Below are 17,125 nucleotides of genomic sequence, written 5' to 3'. Positions count from 1 at the left end.
CCCTGTAACGTGCTCCCTCTGGTGGTTCCTGGTGTCCTGTGCTGGTTACGTACCTCAGCGCTCTGCTCAGCTTCTCATACGTCATCCTGTCGTTTTTCTTCCTCTGTCCCCACATCTTTGCCAGGGCTTCCGATTTAACCACACGAAAAATCCCTTGGTCCCTGTCTTCCCACTCCAGAATGCCACAGTTTTCTTCAGGAGATAGAAGCAGGTCGCGCACAAATTCCCACAGGTGAGAACTTTGGAGGCCTTTGGAGAAAGGGAAAAAGAGAGGCACTGAATTTCAAAAAGATGTCTACAGCTTTCGAATCACCCCATGCGTACGGCTGTGTAGTGGAGGCTGTTTCCCATGGTTTTGTGCCTGAGTGCTCCCCTGAGAACCAGCCTGTGAAAAATGCTCATCTTCCACACGCAGAGACACCAAGTGGACGTGGACCACAGATGCTCCTTGCCCAGTGGATCAGGGCTGGATTTTTATGGGGTGAAGGAGATGACAGGCGAATAGTCCTCTCATTCTCTCTCACAGGTGGTGGGATTGTAAGAAGAGCCCATACCTACAACCGTCTGGGTGGACCAATCCCACAGTTTTATTTTCTGTGCCTAACTGGCATTTCTCTTGTTCCCTTACAGTCTGGTTCAGACTGGGTCAGGGTGCGACTTCCTGGGCCCCCGAACTCCTCTTCTGAGCTCTGCGGCTGTAATCTTGTGACCTCAACTGCCACAGGGGATGCCAGGAGTGTCGAAGTCTTAGGATGGGTTCCAGGGTTTAATGAGCTCACACGCCTAGCATGGAGAGATGGCCTCCCTCACACAAACTGGTGCAAGTGCAAGCTGGACTCCATGCTGAGCAGATCTCTGTGCTGGGAGAGGCTCACACAGTTGCCAGCTCCTGAGCTGGGCATTTGGCCGAGCAGTTGAGACACCAGCTGGGATGCCTGCATCCCACACTGCAGTGCGTGGGCTCCACCGCCAGCTCCAGCTCAGGTCTCTGGCTTCCTGCAGGTGTGCACCCTAGGGAGGCAGCAGGGGAAGGCTTAAGTAGTTGGGTCCCTGCCACCCTCATGGGAAACCTGGGTGGAGTTCCTGGCTCCCAGCTTCAGCCATCCCAGCCCTGTGGGCATTCAGGGAGTGAACAAGTGGAGGGGAGCTCTGAATGTCTCATGTCTCAAATAAATAAAAACAAATTTGTAAAAAATGAATTGCCGATGCCTGGTGTTTCCCCTGTTCTTCCCTGAGTACTTCTGTGAGAAGGACCCACAAGAGGGCCAGGAAAAATAAAAGCTTACTTAGAAATTCAATGTCGTTAAAAAATTTCTGATTTTGGTGACATGTACAAAAGCAAGCATTAGTGTCATTGCTGCCTTCTTTAGGAAAAAACTTTTGTCACCCAAACATTCAGTTTCCAAGGTGACCGAAATTGGTCACTTGGTCTTACGGATGGTTTCACATCATTAGCAATGAAAAGTGGGGGCCAGTACTGTGGCTTGGTGGATTAAGCCGCCACCTGCAGTGCCAGCATCCCACATGAATGCTGGTTCAAGCCCTGGCTGCTCTGCTTCTGATCCAGCTCCCTGCTAATGCATCTGGAAAGACTGCAGAAGATGGCCCAAGTGCTTGGGGCCCTGCACCCACGTAGAAGATCTGAATGGAGTTTCAGGCTCCTGGCTTGGCCTGGCCCAGCCTCGGCTGTTGTGACCATCTGAGGAGTGAACCAGAGGATGGAAGATTCTCTCCCTCTCCATCTCCCTCTCCCTCTTCCCCTGTCTGTAACTCCTCCTTTCTAATCACCACATAAATCTTTTTTTAAAAAACAAAACATGGTGCCTGCACTTACTTGTTCGACTATGACTGTGACAGTCTTGACTTTTGATGCCACTGGTTTTCAAGCAGTTGGAGTCAGCATCTGAAACAGAGTGTTCACAGCAGTGGCCAGGAGGGCAGAGGCCACACAGACCTCCCGGGGGGCCACGATGAGCATGTGTTTGTTGACTGTGATGGAAGCTGCTGGATCAGGAACACTGAGAGTGGTTAGCACGAGGGAGGTTTGGGTTCAGTCCTGGGGACTCACTGTGTGCCCTGCTCTGAGCAAATGCCACATACACAGCCCCTGCTCATGGGGAATCTAAGGACAGATGGGCCAGGTAGACAGACACATGTGCCATGGTTCTCAGTGCCATGAAGGAAGCCAGAAAGGGGATGGAGAAGAGGGGGTGGGGTGGGGAGTACACACCTCATGAGCATGCGCCACACAAAAATGAGAGATGAGTAGGAATTGGCGTGAGGTGGTGGAGAAGAGATCTCAGGTGTACAAAGCCAAACGCGGGGACAGGGCCCGTGAGGCAGGTATGCCGCACCCCCGGAGAGAGCCTGAGGGATGACAGCCGGAAGCAGGTGGCCAGCAGCTCGCCCTGGGCCTTCCTTGGGAGCCGTGGCAAGGGGACCCCATGCGGAGGAGCGCCCCCTGGCGGGTGTGCGGAGAGCAGACTGGGAGGGGACACCAGCAAAGAGAAAGGCGCTAATGTAGAGGAGATGAAGCAGTAATGCGGAGCCAGGCATTCACAGAGCACGGAGTTAAACGACAGCTCACGCTCTGAAGTGACAATCCACGATACCCGGACGAGCACTGTCCTGAAGTAGCACGTGATTTACAAACTGCTGGTCCTGGGTCTGCCCCTCTCTGAGCACTCTGCGCTCTTTGCTCCGGCCACACGGGCCTGGCGGCTCTTCCTGAAACATGCAGGCACTTTGCCCCTCAGGGCCTTGGCAGTCGCTGTGTGCCCAGAACGTCATCCTTGGATATCTGTGGGCTCATGCCCTCACCTCTCTCTTGGCTCAGAAACCTCTCAAGTGGGGGGCCTTCTCTGACTCCCCAGCTTGTCATGGCACAAGTCACCCCTACCCAGAATTCCACATCCACTTCCCTTATCGCCTTGGAGCATATCTTACAATGTACTTAGGTTTGTCATTCACCGTCTATGTCCACTAGGGGGCAGGGGTTTGCGGTTTCACTTGTATCCCCCAGCTCCGTGCTGGTATGGACTAGGTGCTGAGTATCACCGAGTCTCCAACATCCCATAGCATGCTAGCCATACCTACTGTGTGTCTGCCATGAGCTCCGTGAGTACTGAGTGGAGGACCAGGAGTGTTGTCAAGGGAAGGAACGGTATCCTGTGCATAAGCGGCTGCTCGGGGTGGCCTGTCTCAGTGCCGTGTGGCTGTGTGCCTTGTCACTCTCGGCAGAACGTCCTGTGTGTCTGCTGTTTCCCACAGGACGCAGCCTTCCGTGTTGGTGCAGCCATTCACAAACTGACCGCTGCCCAGACCTGCAGCCTTACCCCGCTCTGCTTCCCGGCTTCTTCCCTTCTCTTCCATCACAAGCTCCCACTAGGGCTTGGCTTTCCCCTGTCTCAGGACCTTTATCCAGGCTCCCAACACCCCCATCCCACCCCCCTTGTACCCAAATGATTTCTACTCTCACAAGATCTCTCTCCGGGAGCCTTCTCTAAACTCACCGCCTTCTGGATCCCATGGCACCTGCGTTCTTGGTATCCCCACGCTGTCACCCTCGGCCGGTGAAACGCACCTGCTGCTTTTGCTCCTCTCTTAACAGTTGGTATTTGTGGAGCACCCAGCCAATCCCACGTGCTTGTTGAGTGCTTCACACACAGCACCTCATTTAGCCCTTGCAAAGCCCCCTGCGATCTTACTATAACTTTCATTGTATTGAGGAGGAGTTTGAAACCCACAGGGTTTGAAGACTCTTATCCAGATCCTGGAGCCACAGCTTGAACTCAGCGCTTCCATTCCCACGCCAGCGCTCACAGCTACTCCATCATGTCTTCATAGTAGGCACTCAGTGGGCACTGGATGACGAATGCCCAGCCAAGGTTTGCTACGTGTTTGCTCCTGGCAATGCTCGCTCCCTCTCACCACCCCTCGGGTGCGCATTCATTACCACCCCCAGATGTGTCTGTGGTCTTGATTAGATCTTATTAGGAGGGAGAAAAGAAATGAAGTCACAGAGATAAGCAAAGGCGAGTCATTAACCATGAACAGACAGAGGATTCTCCCTGAAATGCCAAAATGGAGAGGATGGGGGCGGGGGGTGGGGGGGTAGTCACCCTTTTTCATTTGTGTTATTTCTCTTCTGTGTTCTAGGCAAAGGGTATTTAGCTGATAAGGATGGAGACAGTACAGATCAGCACAGGGCAGGGCTACAGGGGCTTAGGGCGATGCCAGTTTCTCCCTGGGGTCTTGCCAAGAGAGTCTTGTTCTAGTAGTTCCTAATTCTGGGGTGGTGGCTCTACGGGGACCCACAGGTTATGAGATTCAAGTCCTGGCTTGGCTGGTGGCGGCAGTGGTGGCAGGGGTAGAGGGGTCAAAATCGCTACTTCAATGTCCATGTCCACCGAGATTGGCTGGTAGGTCTTTAGCAGCACCCCGAGCCCACTCCATTTCTCTACAGGTGCCACTTGTGCTTCCGGGTGCAGCTCTCCCTGTCCCACGACTGTTTGTCCGTGTCCCTGCAACTGGGCTGTGCCTGGTGCAGGACAAGTGGAGGCAAGGACTGGGTCCTCTTCTGCCCCTGCGGTTTGGCAAGGTCCGATTGGCTTTGAGACAGGAAACTTTTCAAATGTGACCGAAAGGTCTATTCTCATAGGTTGATTGAAACCACAGTGCACTGTCCTCCAGCAACTGGGTGGGGGTGGGTGGGACTGAAGGTCAAGCTCATCACATCCCCAGGACACCAGTGCTGAAGCCATAGAGCAGCTCATGCCAGGACGGTGCAGAGATGCCCTGGGTCCCGGGAGCAGGGAGGTTCCTGCAGCAAATCCGAGGCTGTAGACTTTGTTCTTGGGTTTTGTGGACCCCCCCCCACCATCCCAGCCACTGGCATTGCTGGAGTGGGGTGGGGGACTGGGTTGCTTCACTGTGGCGGGATCTGACGGTTTCATTGCTTCTTAGGCCTGTGTACCTCCAGTGGGGACTTACTTGAAAATCATGTTGTTGTCTGAATCATTATCAAGCTAGGCCCACACCTAGAGGGGCCACTGGGCCTTGGTTCTCTACCGAGTCAGAAGCAGAATGAATAGAAAGTTCTGGGCACATGTAATGTGTGCAAGTGGGCATGCACCTGTGCCTATGTGTACAGCATGGTGTCGAAGGGCCTGGGCTTTGAGAGAAGGAGATGCATTTACTGCACTGCCCATTTGCTCACTGGAGTTGTAATGAAGATGAAACCAGTTAACGCCCTTGGGACCCCTGGCATGACAGCACGCCTGGCACAGTAAGTGCTTCCTAAATGGTGATGTCAGCTGTCAGCATTCGTGGAAGACCCAGTGGGAACACGCAGAGAACCCCAGGATGCCACTCCGTCCTCACTGGCCGCAACGTGAGCTCTGCACAGCACATCAACGTTGAGAGGTGGCCTCTCATTCCTGAGTCCTGGGCGTCTGAGACTGCGAGACATCATCTGGGCCCTGGGCACGGGGGCCATGTAGTCTGGATTTTCTACACTGGATTCTAGACTCAGCTGCCAGTGTTCACAACCACCCTGGTGCTCATCAGACGATACATTGGGTTCTATTTTGGGAAATCATGGTGATCCAGGCTGAGAGAAAGCCAAAGGCAGACCCCGGGTGCCTGGGAGAGGGTGTGGCATCCCTGCTGTGCCTGCTAAGGCTGGAATATGGTGGAGCTGCTGGGAGGGACTCCTTCACCTTGAGTCCAGTCCAGCAGACTGGGCGGAGCCTGACGCAGCTGCCACGGTAGAAGGTTTGTCTCCTTGAGTGTGCACTCCAGAGATGCTGGCGCAGGGCCCTCCTCCCACCAACTCTGCTTCTGGAAACTTCTCCCCATGGCTTCCTGCTCACTGGGCCTCAGTGTCCTCAGCAGGAGACTCCTGGCTAGAGTCAGACAGAGCAGCTAAGCCATCTTCCTAACACGTAGCCCAGAGCTTTGCATCTCCCTGCACGCAGCCTTCAGAGGCTTCCTGTCTCCTTCGAATGAAACCTACCCCTCTGCTGCCCCCGGGTGTGCCCTGCCTGCACTGGCCCCCGGGCCCTCTCCCCGAGCCCTTGTGCTCATGCTGCCTGTGTTTTCTTTTCCTTTTTTTTTTTTTTTTTTTTGACAGGCAGAGTTAGACAGTGAGAGAGAGAGAGACAGAGAGAAAGGTCTTCCTTCCGTTGGTTCACCCCCCAAATGGCCGCCACGGCAGGTGCGCTGCACTGATCCGAAGCCAGGAGCCAGGTACTTATCCTGGTCTCCCATGGGGTGCAGGGCCCAAGGACCTGGGCCATCCTCCACTGCACTCCTGGGCCACAGCAGAGAGCTGGCCTGGAAGAGGAGCGATCGGGACAGAATCCGGCGCCCTGACCGGGACTAGAACCTGGTGTGCCGGCGCCGCAGGCGGAGGGTTAGCTTAGTGAGCAGTGGCGCCGGCCTGCCTGTGTTTTCCCAATGCTGTCTGAGAGGGCTTTCTGTCACGGTGGACATCTGGGCAGCCCCATTGGGGGTCTCCAGGCACCTGAGCTGCTGAGCACCTGCAGTGCGGCCACTGTGACTGAGAAGCTAAAGCTGAATGTTATTTATTTGAATGCGTGTAAGTGAACGCAGGCGTTGCTGTGTTGGATGACCTAATGCTGCTCCCACCCTCTGACCGCAAGCACTCCAAGATGGTTCCTGCCTTGGGGTCTTGGTGCTGACTGTTCACTGTCTGGACCTTCTCTTTTCCTGGCTAACTTCTGCTCCTCCCTTGGGCCTAATTTAAATAACTCTTCCTCCAAAAGGTCTCAGTTGATTTGTAATCGCTGGGCTGGTGCTGTGGCGTAGCGTGTAAAGTCGCTGCCTGCAGTGCCAGCTTCCCACATGGGTGCCGGTTTGAGTCCCAGCTGCTCCACTTCCAAACCAGCTCTCTGCTATGGCCTGGGAGGGCAGTAGAAGATGGCCCAAGTCCTTGGGGCCCTACACCTGCATGGGAAACCCAGTAGAAGCTCCAGGCTCCTTGCTTTGGATAGGCATAGATCCGGCTGTTGTGGCCATCTGGGGAGCGAACCAGCTGATGGAAGACCTCTCTCTCTCTGCCTCTGCCTCTCTGTAACTTTGCCTTTCAAATAAAATAAATAAAACTTAAAAAAAGAAATATGATTGTTTGTGCACTACACACAAAGCACCCTATACTGTCCCTTTATAATATCATTATGATTAGTAGTTACCTACTTATTATGGAGATTGTTTGTTTAATGTCTCCCTCCCTCCCTTGTTCCAACGATGTGTCATCACTGTGGTCACAGTGCCCATCTCTGGGCCTGGAACATAGTAGGTGTTCCATATTTGTTGAATGAATGGATCAAAGAATGAATGAATGAAAAGAGAAAGAAAAAAATGGATGATGAGACTCCTGGGGTTCAGGGCTTCGGAGTTAGACACACCTGGGTTGTCTTCCACCTTCTAACTGTGTCACCTTTAATCTCTAAGCTTTAGTTCTTATTCTGATTATTAAAAAAAAAAGGGGGCTATGGTACTAGTGCTTGTCTTATAGGCTTGGTTAATGGGAAGATAACCCAAGACAATGTCTATACAGATTTTCGGACAAGGCCTGGCTTACAGCAGGCATACAATAAATGCTGCCTGGCGCTTACTGCTTTCAACATTGTCATCATCATCACTTTACTCTAACTGTGGCTAATTGTATATTCAGGTCACCCTTCCCAAGAACTTATCGAAAGACTTTCTCTTCCTAGTCCGTCATCTTCCTTTTGCTGTGATCAATCTCAGTGATTCCCTTTAGAGGTGGAGACTCGGTCACCCAGCGCCAGGGCTGATCAAGCCAAACTCATCCTGCTCGGGGAGCAGAGCACACGGCTGCCTGGGGCGCAAGCCTCTAGACCCAGACACAGCGATGGCCCCTCGCTTCAGTGGGCTCACTGCTTCCAGGACTTTGCCTGGACTGGGCCGGGGAGTAAACGCTGGGAGTCACAGCCCCCAGATGGCTGCAGGTGATTCAGACGCAGCGTGGACAGTGGGGTAGTGCCCTCATCGGCCTTGAACGTGAGACACCTTGTGGAATGCAGAGCTGCTTGCGGGAGGGCAGCCGAGGTCAACGGGCCGAGCACACCTGCTTTAAGGCCACAACCTGTAGTTGGCTATTCCTAGTATAAAGCTCCCAAAACAAAACAAAACAAAAATTTACAAAAAAAAACCTGTTGTTAGCCAGGAGCCAAATTACCTGAATCCTCAGTGGTGTGGCTGGGACTTGAAGGAGAGAAGAAAAGTAAACCCTAAGAAGCCGACCCTCTGTGTCTGCCTGTCTGCCTGTCTCCCATTGGTCAGAGAATCCCCACTGCCCTACCACGGCTTTGCAGGTGACCGAGCTGAAGTCTGTGGATGGGATGAACACACCTCCTGGCCCCCAGGGCCAGGGCCTCTGCTTGGGAACCGACAGCTAACGGCAATGCTTATCGTCATCATCTCTAAAAGACCAAAGCTCACAGCTTCCCTTTCTTGAGCCTCCCCTTGCACAAGGGAAGCTGGAAGGGGAAGCCTTCCGACAAGGCCACTGAGATCCTCGGGCAGCTTGTAATTCTGAACTTGACCTCCGTGGTGAGCTCAGATTCCTCTCAGATAGTGCCAAGGACAAGGCCTCTCATGGGTGACCATTATTAGTCCTACGGCTCATGGACACAGGTTTGTGGGGCGGGGGCACTGTGTGTGCACTGTTTCTGAAAGTTCCCACACCCCAGTTAAGGGTCAGACCATTTTATCAATAAGGAGAGACTGAAGCTTGGGGAGGCTAGGGAGCCCACAGACCTGAGCTGCGGCCCCATGGCCCCACTCCATGCACTGTCTTCTCTCCACAGTCCCCACACCTGGGCTGCTTTCAGTTCATCCACCTTCTAATGTGGCGCCCATGTACCCCCGATAGCAGCCTTGACCCAGCCTGGGACAGCAGGGCTTGCTTACTTACAATCTTTGATGGTGGCCTTGGTCTCTTCAGTGTCATTGAAAAAGGAGTAACCTGGGAAGGACAAAGACATTCACTAAGCACAATCCTGCAGCAAATACCTACTGAGCCACATGGCTCCCTGGGCTCTAGAGCTCCCCCTAGCGCTTCTTGTCGAAACTGCCATCACGTTCTGTGTCCTAGTCTGCCTGAGCCCTCATCTATGAAAAGCACGAAGCCTACACAAGATAATCCCCTGTGATGGAAGCTGTTGTCCACTTAGAGAACCAAAGGCAGAGCTAATAACAATGATTCCGAGGTAACAGGTGCAAACCATGTGACCTGGGCTAAGCAGGACAGTGTGAATTTGGTCATTAGACATATATACAGGGACCTCCTTGAGGAATCTACATAACGGCTGAATCGCAGAATAGAGCAGGCTGGTGGAATAGATTGTTTACTGCTCAGCACCAAACCCTCTTTGCTTCGAGAGTGCCTGAAATCCCACCACTGAAGGTGGTGTGGGGACTCCAGGGGTGCCTTAGAATAAGAGGCAGCCATGGCCTACTAAAAAACTATTGGCCTTTAGCTTACTCGTTTTGCACAGAGCCTTGAAGTCATGGGACCAGGGACAGTTTTTTTTTTCTTCCCAACTGCCAAGGAAGGGGGCTGCCCATACCAGAGGCTGCTCCGGACCTGCACACAAACGTGGTTGACTTGACCTTTGACCAAGCTGGCAGCACCAAGCTGCTTCCTCCCCTCGGCCCTGGGGTCCTTGTGCATGCCTGTTCCCTTGCGAGGCTCCTTAATGGAGCCCTGAGTTCCTCCTGCCAGAGCCGCGGTGGTGCTGTGCTCAGACTTGTTCCGGCTCAGGGAGTGCTCGCTCTGAGCGCAGGCCACTGCCCCCAGCTCTGGGTAGGTCGCTGTCTCTGATGATAATCAAGTGAGCAGAGACTGCATGACAATGGGCAGCAAGTCTGTCTGTCCGTTCTTTTCCCCCAGTGAGCTCTGGCTCCTAGGGCACAGGCCAAGGAGTGCCCGGGGCCAGCGTTCCTAGCTTTCCCATCCCCAGGAACTCCTGGTGAGGGAGGATTAAGGGGGGAGGGGATATCAAGGAATCACAGACCGGAAATTGTTTGTGGTTTTTCCGCCCACCCAGGAATCCCTGCCACAGCACCCCGTCAGCAGGGGCTGTGAGGCTGCGTGGCAACCTCCAGTGGCAGGGAGCTGCCTCCCCACTGCATCTTCCCACGTGCACTTCCTAGAAGGAGGTGCCGGCGTTTAGAAAGAACTTTTCTAAAACTGAGCTGAGCTGTGTTTCCCGTAGTTTTTAAAATTTCTGCCTCTTGGTTAGACCGGTTGAGCATTGCTAACCCCAAAACTCAACATCTGAAATGCTCCAAAATTTGAAACTTTTTGAATGCCAACATGGGAAATTCCACACTCGACCTCATGTGACAAGGATGCGGCCTAAAATTACCTTCAGGCTACGTGTGTAAGGTGTGCTTATATACGGAACGTGAATGAATCTCACCTTAGGCTTGGTCCTACCCCCAACATAGCTCCCCACGTACTCTTCCCTATGCATTTAAAATGATTGTTTTTGCATCAAAATAATCTTAGCATTTAATGTCATTTCCATGAACTTCCTGAAGTTCCTTGCTATATGTAAATATTGCACAATCTGGAAAAATCTGAAGTCCCAAACGCTTCTGGGTCCCAAGCACTTCAGATAAGGGACACTCAACCTGCGTTAAGGACACAAACCAGCGGCGGTGCCTGTGCGTGCATCGTCTTCTGCCGTGTTAGAGAACACGTGGTGCCGTGGACAGGGGATGTAGTGGAGGTTCAGGCAGCTTAAGCCACTTATTTCCACGGCTTCACTTTGTATTGACGTCCTGTGAATTTCTGTGAATTCCTGTGTGACCCTGGAGAAGCCACTTAACCAGTCAGGGCCTCAGTCCCTTTACCTGGGCCTCTGGGACACGGAATTACAGATGCTCACAAACCTTTCCGGTTGGAAACAAAGATGCCCCACCTTCTGTTCGCAAAGGGTGTGCGTGGTGTGTGTATGTGTGTGCTCGCGCCCGCGAGGGCTCCTGGCGCCACCTCCTGGCCGGGAGGAAGGTGACACCGCGAACGTGCCAGTGAATTGGAGTCAGGAATAGGGAAGAGAAAGGGGCACTTCACTTTCCCCTCCTCTTGCCGAATTAGAGGGGAAGCAGAAACCTCTTTTGTCCACCCCTTGCGGATTCAAATCTTAACAAACATTCTGCGTTATTCTGTTATCAGCCTGGCTCAGGGGTTGTTAGCGTCCATTTTCCTTGTAACTCGTTTTCTTGACTGTATCTACACTCTCCAGTTCTAGCAGAGGGCTGAGCGCCAGTGGTTCCCAGGAGGAGCCTGCCGGGAGCGGGAGCGGGAGCGGGGTGGGGGTCTCGGGGCCCGCCCCGCCCCCCGCCCCGCCCCCCGCCGCCCACCTTGGGTGCGGATGTTCTGCAGGATGAAGTACAGGTACTCCCCGCAGACGCCGGCCGCCTCCACGAACTCCTCCTGCGTCATGCTGCACAGCTGCAGCCCGCTGATGTTGAAGTGGCAGAAGGAGATGCAGTTGGCGTCCAGCTTGTACTGATCGCAGCAGAACTGCAGCCATTCCCACACGTGGCGCTTGGTCCAGTACTCGGGGTGCACCGAGGTCCAATAGGAGTCGCAGGCTGCCCCGGGAGAGAGAGAGAGCAGTAAGGGACGGCCCCCCCGCCAGGGTCCCCCCAGCAAAGGAACCCCTGTTCTGTCAGCACACGAGTTGAAAGCCTTGGGGAGTTCTGCCAGGCCCACGCCCCCTTCTACTCTGGGTCCCTTGCACGGTCCTTCCGGCTCCGAGGGGGAAAGATGGGGGTGAGAAATAATCAGACGGCGTTCTGGTGCTCAGAAAGCAGAGAAGAAAGCCACCTTGCAGTGATCTGGTTTCTGACAATCTATCTGGTATCAATGGCATAAACTCAAGGACCCACCAGGTCTGGGTTCAAATCCTGACCTGGCTGCTTGCCACTTGGGCCAGGGCTGTAGGCTACACTTCAGTTTCCTTACCTGCAACACGGCGGTGATATGAGCGCCTTGCAGGGCTATCCCAGAGTTTAAAGTGAATGTGCATGAATGGGTGCCTAGAGACTACTGATCACTTCAATAGCTACTGAATGCCTACCAGGCACCAGGTACCATGAAACTGGTTTGATTCCTCTGCTCTACTGGACAGCTGTCCAGTGCTGGCTGCAGGGCTGTGCATAGCTCCTGGCCATCTTGTGCCAAGGCCTTGTCGGGGCCCAGCATCTGGAGGGTCTCGGGTCATCGTAGCAGGCACCTCCTGAGGGAGGGGGTTGCTGCTTGTGTCAGCGGTGGTGCGGTTTTGGGGGACTCCCATCCCGAGATCAGAGCGCCTCCCTGCCACTCAGAGCATGTGGGCACCATCCGTTCAGGAGTTTGGGAAGTGGCTGGGGCTGGCCCTGGGAGAACCAGCTGGTGCTCAGCAGCCCTGTCCCAATGTCCTAAGTGAACAGGTGTCAGGCTGCAGAGGAGGTGAGGGACCAAATAGTTGGTCAGGCTTTTGACATCACTAATTCTTGCAACCATCCTGACAGCCATCCATCCATCATCCAACCATCCAGGGGATGACAGCATGAGTTTCCTCATTGGTAAAATGAGGATAATTATAGCACCTACGTCTGAGGGTTGTTGCTATGCCGGTTCAGTGAGTTCATGTATGTAAAAGTGCTTGGGACAGAGTCTGGCGAGTTCTAGTGCTGTCATCCATGAACAAACGTCTACTGCGTGTGAGGCAACAAATTGGGTGTGAGAGGTTCGTGGTGGACAGGAACGGGTTTGGTCCTTGTCCCCCAGGAAGTCACAGATGAGCCACTTGAGGTCACGGAGGACTTTCTCGGGACCCCACAGCCAGTATACGGTTGAGCTGGGATCTGAACCCCAGGCTGGACTCGGAAGCCAGGGCTCTTCCCATGCCACGTGCTAGTCATCCAGGGGGCAGCATGGAGAAGAGATGAACCATGGGGAGAGAGAGGCAGGGGCAGGCAGGGGGCTGGACGAGCGAGAAGAGCTGAGAGGAGAGAGTACACAGTGGCTAAGGTGACTGGTTCAGACTGTGGACATCAGACAGGGTCCATTGCGACACAGACTCCAAAGCAAATGGCCATTGTGCTATCATGATCCGCCCCCCCCCCCCCAACCCCAGGAAATGCTGCATTTGCTGCCACGGTCCCCAACGGAGCTGTGGTGCTTCTGACTCCGGGCAGGAGACGGGCTGGCTGCCCTGCCAGGTGCCGCCTCTTGCGTGGCAGCCCAGGTGCGACGCATCCTTGTGCACGTCGCGCTGCCTTTCTCCAATCCTCCCCACAATTCTATCCAACAGCGCCAAGGGGTGATGGTTCAAAGGAGGACGTCGAGGCCTCCCCAGACGCCTCCATCTCTTCTGCTGTGGCGAGGACTGGGGAGGGATGGAGCTTAACTAGTAGGCCTTTTTGGTTTACATTCTTCATAAGAATTTTGAAAAATTTTAAAAATATGCCCACAGACCAAAGAGGCCAGTGATGGGGCTGGCACTATGGTGTAGTGGGTAAAGCTGCCGTCTGCAGCACTGGCATTCCATGTGGGCACCGGTTCGAGTCCCTGTTGTTCCACTTTCAATCCAGCTCCCTACTGATGAGCCTGGGAAAGCAGTAGAAGGTGGCCCAAGTCCTTGGGCTCTGCATCTGTGTGGGAGACTGGGAAGAAGCACCTGGCTCCTGGCTTTGTCCTAACCCAGCTCTGGTTGTGGTGGCCATTTGGTGAGTGAATCAGCGGATGGAAGATCTCTCTTTCTTTCTCTGCCTCTCCTTCTCTGTCATTCTGGCTCCAGTCCACCCCAGGGGCCCTTGGACGGTCCTGCTGTTCTGCTGAGAGCTGTTTCTGACACTCTTCAGACCTGTGCCCTGGCTGAGATGCTGTTGTCGCGGGCTGCTGCACAGGGCACGGCTTCTGTCTTTTACTGGCAAGGTTTGGCCGACTCTCCGTGAGCGTGCCCTCCCCTCCCACCCCCTTGCTATTTTCTTTGGCACCCAAAGAGGACCACATTGTTTCTGGAAGCCGAGAGAGGGCCTTACGGATTCGGATTCGGGGAACGCCGGGTGGGAAGCAGACGCAGGGAAGGTGTTGCTGGCCCAGCTGCTGGCGGCTTGCCCCGCCCCTTTGAAGCTACCCACAGAGCGGGCTTTGTAGGCAGCAGCCCCCCCCCCGGGGGGGGGCAGAGGTGGGGTGGGGGGTGGGAGCCAGGAGCCAGGAGCCAGGAGCCAGGAGCCAGGAGCCAGGAGCCAGGAGCCAGGTGCTGGCTTCCTCATCCGTCCACACACTCCTTCCCACGGCCCTGAGCCAAGAACACAGGGACAGGAAGGGAGAGCCCCACCTGACCAGGGTACTCCAGGGTCCCGTCCCCCAGGGGAGGCTGGCAGAGACAGGGGAGGCCTTAGCCTCCTCTCTCCCATCATTCCCTGTGCTGTGCCCCAGCACCTGCCCCCCCCCCCCCCCCAGGTTCTGCACCGTCAGCTGTGCTCACCTGAACCTGGAACACAGGAGCCCAGCCCTGCCCAGCCCAGCGCTCGCTCAGGGGTTGTAATCAGTTGACTGAATCGCTGATGGTTATCGGTCCCTAGTCACCTTACACGACCTCCCCTCTGCCCCCAAGATCACAGAGGTGGCTAGCAAGGGACTTGGGCGCACACCAAGCCTTCCGCATTTGGATATAGGCACACGACAGCATGTTGTACCTCAGTCTTGTTGGGGGCGCAAGCCTCCGAGACTGGCTGACGCAAGATTTGGGTAAATGCAAATATCTGTAACTATAACTAGCGATCTAACCTAGGCTTGAGAAACTGGAAGGAGGCTGATGGGAAGAAGACCTTGATGCTACCCAGAAGGGCAAATGAGAGAAAGGGTTAAACAGCCCATAATCGATTCTCTTTCCTGGGCTGTACAATGCTTTCTCTCAATTCATAACACAGGCCAAGTGCTCTGGGGAGGCCGAGCTAAGAGGCCCTTCTGCCTCCTGGGTATGGGCGGTTCAATCCAAGCGTCTGCAGGCTTTGCCGGGTCCTTGGAAATCTGAAGGGGCCAGGACACTGGCTTTGGGGTGAGCTGAGCTGGGAAGGAGGGCTGAGGAGCAGCAGTGAGTTCTGTCATCCTGAGGGGAGGGTGGGGGAGGAGTCTCACTACTGGCGCTACCACCTGCGATGTATTTAAATCCAGAAGCAAGACTTTGGCCTTCCGAGCTGGGCTGGTGCACTCAAAGGCCCACAGGGGCAGCAGGTGGCATCCAGGCCTGCCGTGGCCCTGGGTGGGGACAGTGGAAACTGGGAAAGGCACTCCAGTGGGGGCCGTTATAGCCCAACTTCCCTTGGCTACACGACCTTGTTGATTTCTGTTTCCAAGGGTGGCCCCTTACTTGGCTATAGAGAAACACAGGCAGCTCAGCCAAAATGCTTCCACAAGGTGATTGCTCTGGGCCATTTCTTTGGGATAAAGAATTTCACAAGTCTTTTTTTAAGTTCAAATGAATTAAAACATTTAAAACCACCCACAATAATTGTGCACATTTCTGGGCCACATGGGACATTTCCGTGTACTGGGCAACACAGGGTGGTCAGCATCTGCCCCCTTCTTTGGCATCACTTTGTGATCGGAGGCCTGGAGTCCTTGACTCTTGGTTGGGATGGTCGCCTCTTGCCTGCTTGGTGTTTGGAGTGGAGATGCTAAGAGTGTCAGGTTTTTCTTTTCTTATTTCAGGTGAACAGTATTCTCTTTAAGCCTTCAGGAGAAGAGCAGCATTGCTTTGCTGGGACTGGGGGCGAAGGTGCTGGTTCCAGAAGTGCCTTGGGAATCACCGTTCTAGAACTTGAAGCCAGGGTGCCTGTTTCAGAATCCCCCTCAAAGGGCAAGGGCCCGTGGGCTCAGGCATAGAGACCCTGTGCTCTCCAGATGCACCTGCAGAGTAGGGGTCCTAGGCCTCACTTCCTCTTGCTGTTAAAATGATTAAGCGACTTAATACATGGAAAGTACTGGGCACAGCCCAGGCATATAGTGAAGTGCTCATTAAGCACCATCTGTTTACATATGCTAATATGAAGCCTACCTCCTTGGCTTCCTGTCCAACACTTCAATTGTATGCCCTCCAATGCTTCTAAAATTTTTCCAAAAATGTGGAGGCCAGCATCTTTGTTCCTTTCTAGAGCTACGGTTTATTTTCTGCATGATGAAAGATGAAATTTTATTAGAAACCCGGCTCACTTGTTGTATCGTCAGTGTGAGCTGGGTAGCCTAATGCTGTCATCTTTGGTTTAAAATATGGGGACGCAGGTGAGTCTGCGTGACTTGGTAAAGGTCTTGGGCATCGGGGCACACGTAAGAACCGTGCTTGTGGAACTGTGGCAGACAGCAGGGCGGTAGAGATGGTGCCACATCCCTTGGGGACAGAGTAGGTAAATGAAATCACACGATGACATTGTTCTTCTCCAGTGGACACCCCAGAGCATGGGTCTATTAAGTCCCTTCTCCCACTCTGTAACAGACCACTGATGTCCTCCCGTTCTTATGCAAAATGCTAGACAAATCTCCTTGCTGTATCTATCTTCCAACTGGATTGCCGCCCTGAAAGTGCTTCCTATGTAGAAATTCTGGAGCCAACACTGTTCATTCTCCTGGTGCCTCACTCAGAGCAGACATTAGGGGGGATATTTTGATTTCTATATTACAGTAAAATAGATAGGTGCAGAATGCGAAATTGGCAGATTGCAAAAGTGATGTGAGTTTAGAGCTTGAGTGGTGCCTCTAGACCCTGGGGAAGAGAACTTGAACTTCTCCTCTGCTGATGGGAATGAGGGTGTTGGTGGGAAAGCTGCAAGGCCAGATGCACCTGTTAGCTGCAGCCTAGGATTCTGCCAATGGCCCTGAGGAGTGAAAGACACTTCCTTCCTCAGGGAGTGGAGGAATTGTGTGGGGTGACTGAGCTTGGGCTGTAGACAGGACCTTTCTGACTCGGAGGCCTGGCTCTTTAGTTTATTAACCTGACGAATCCATCTCAACATTAACCAAGTTTCCTAACCTCTGCAAACCTCAGCTCTCTACATCGAATAACAATTGTACCTA

General features: G+C 53.8%; 1 protein-coding gene across 3 annotated transcripts in view; it reads right to left on the bottom strand.

Moving 5' to 3' along the window:
- The window catches only part of ELF5 (E74 like ETS transcription factor 5), a 36,005-nt gene that overhangs the window by 5,373 nt on the left and 13,507 nt on the right, over positions 1-17,125 (bottom strand). For all 3 annotated transcript variants that reach the window (XM_008269623.5, XM_008269618.5, XM_089327466.1), the window contains exons 3-6: positions 11,422-11,655; positions 8,966-9,016; positions 1,835-1,903; positions 54-249 (exon numbers count right to left, since the gene is read on the bottom strand). In XM_008269623.5, the coding sequence (XP_008267845.1) occupies positions 54-249; positions 1,835-1,903; positions 8,966-9,016; positions 11,422-11,655 (550 nt within the window). The remainder of the gene's footprint in view (positions 1-53; positions 250-1,834; positions 1,904-8,965; positions 9,017-11,421; positions 11,656-17,125) is intronic.

The sequence above is a fragment of the Oryctolagus cuniculus genome, chromosome 1 (genome assembly GCF_051225735.1).
Source record: "Oryctolagus cuniculus isolate XC-2025 breed Fujian yellow rabbit chromosome 1, ASM5122573v1, whole genome shotgun sequence".
Lineage (NCBI taxonomy): Eukaryota > Metazoa > Chordata > Mammalia > Lagomorpha > Leporidae > Oryctolagus > Oryctolagus cuniculus.
This window is presented reverse-complemented; position numbering and strand designations above follow the sequence as displayed.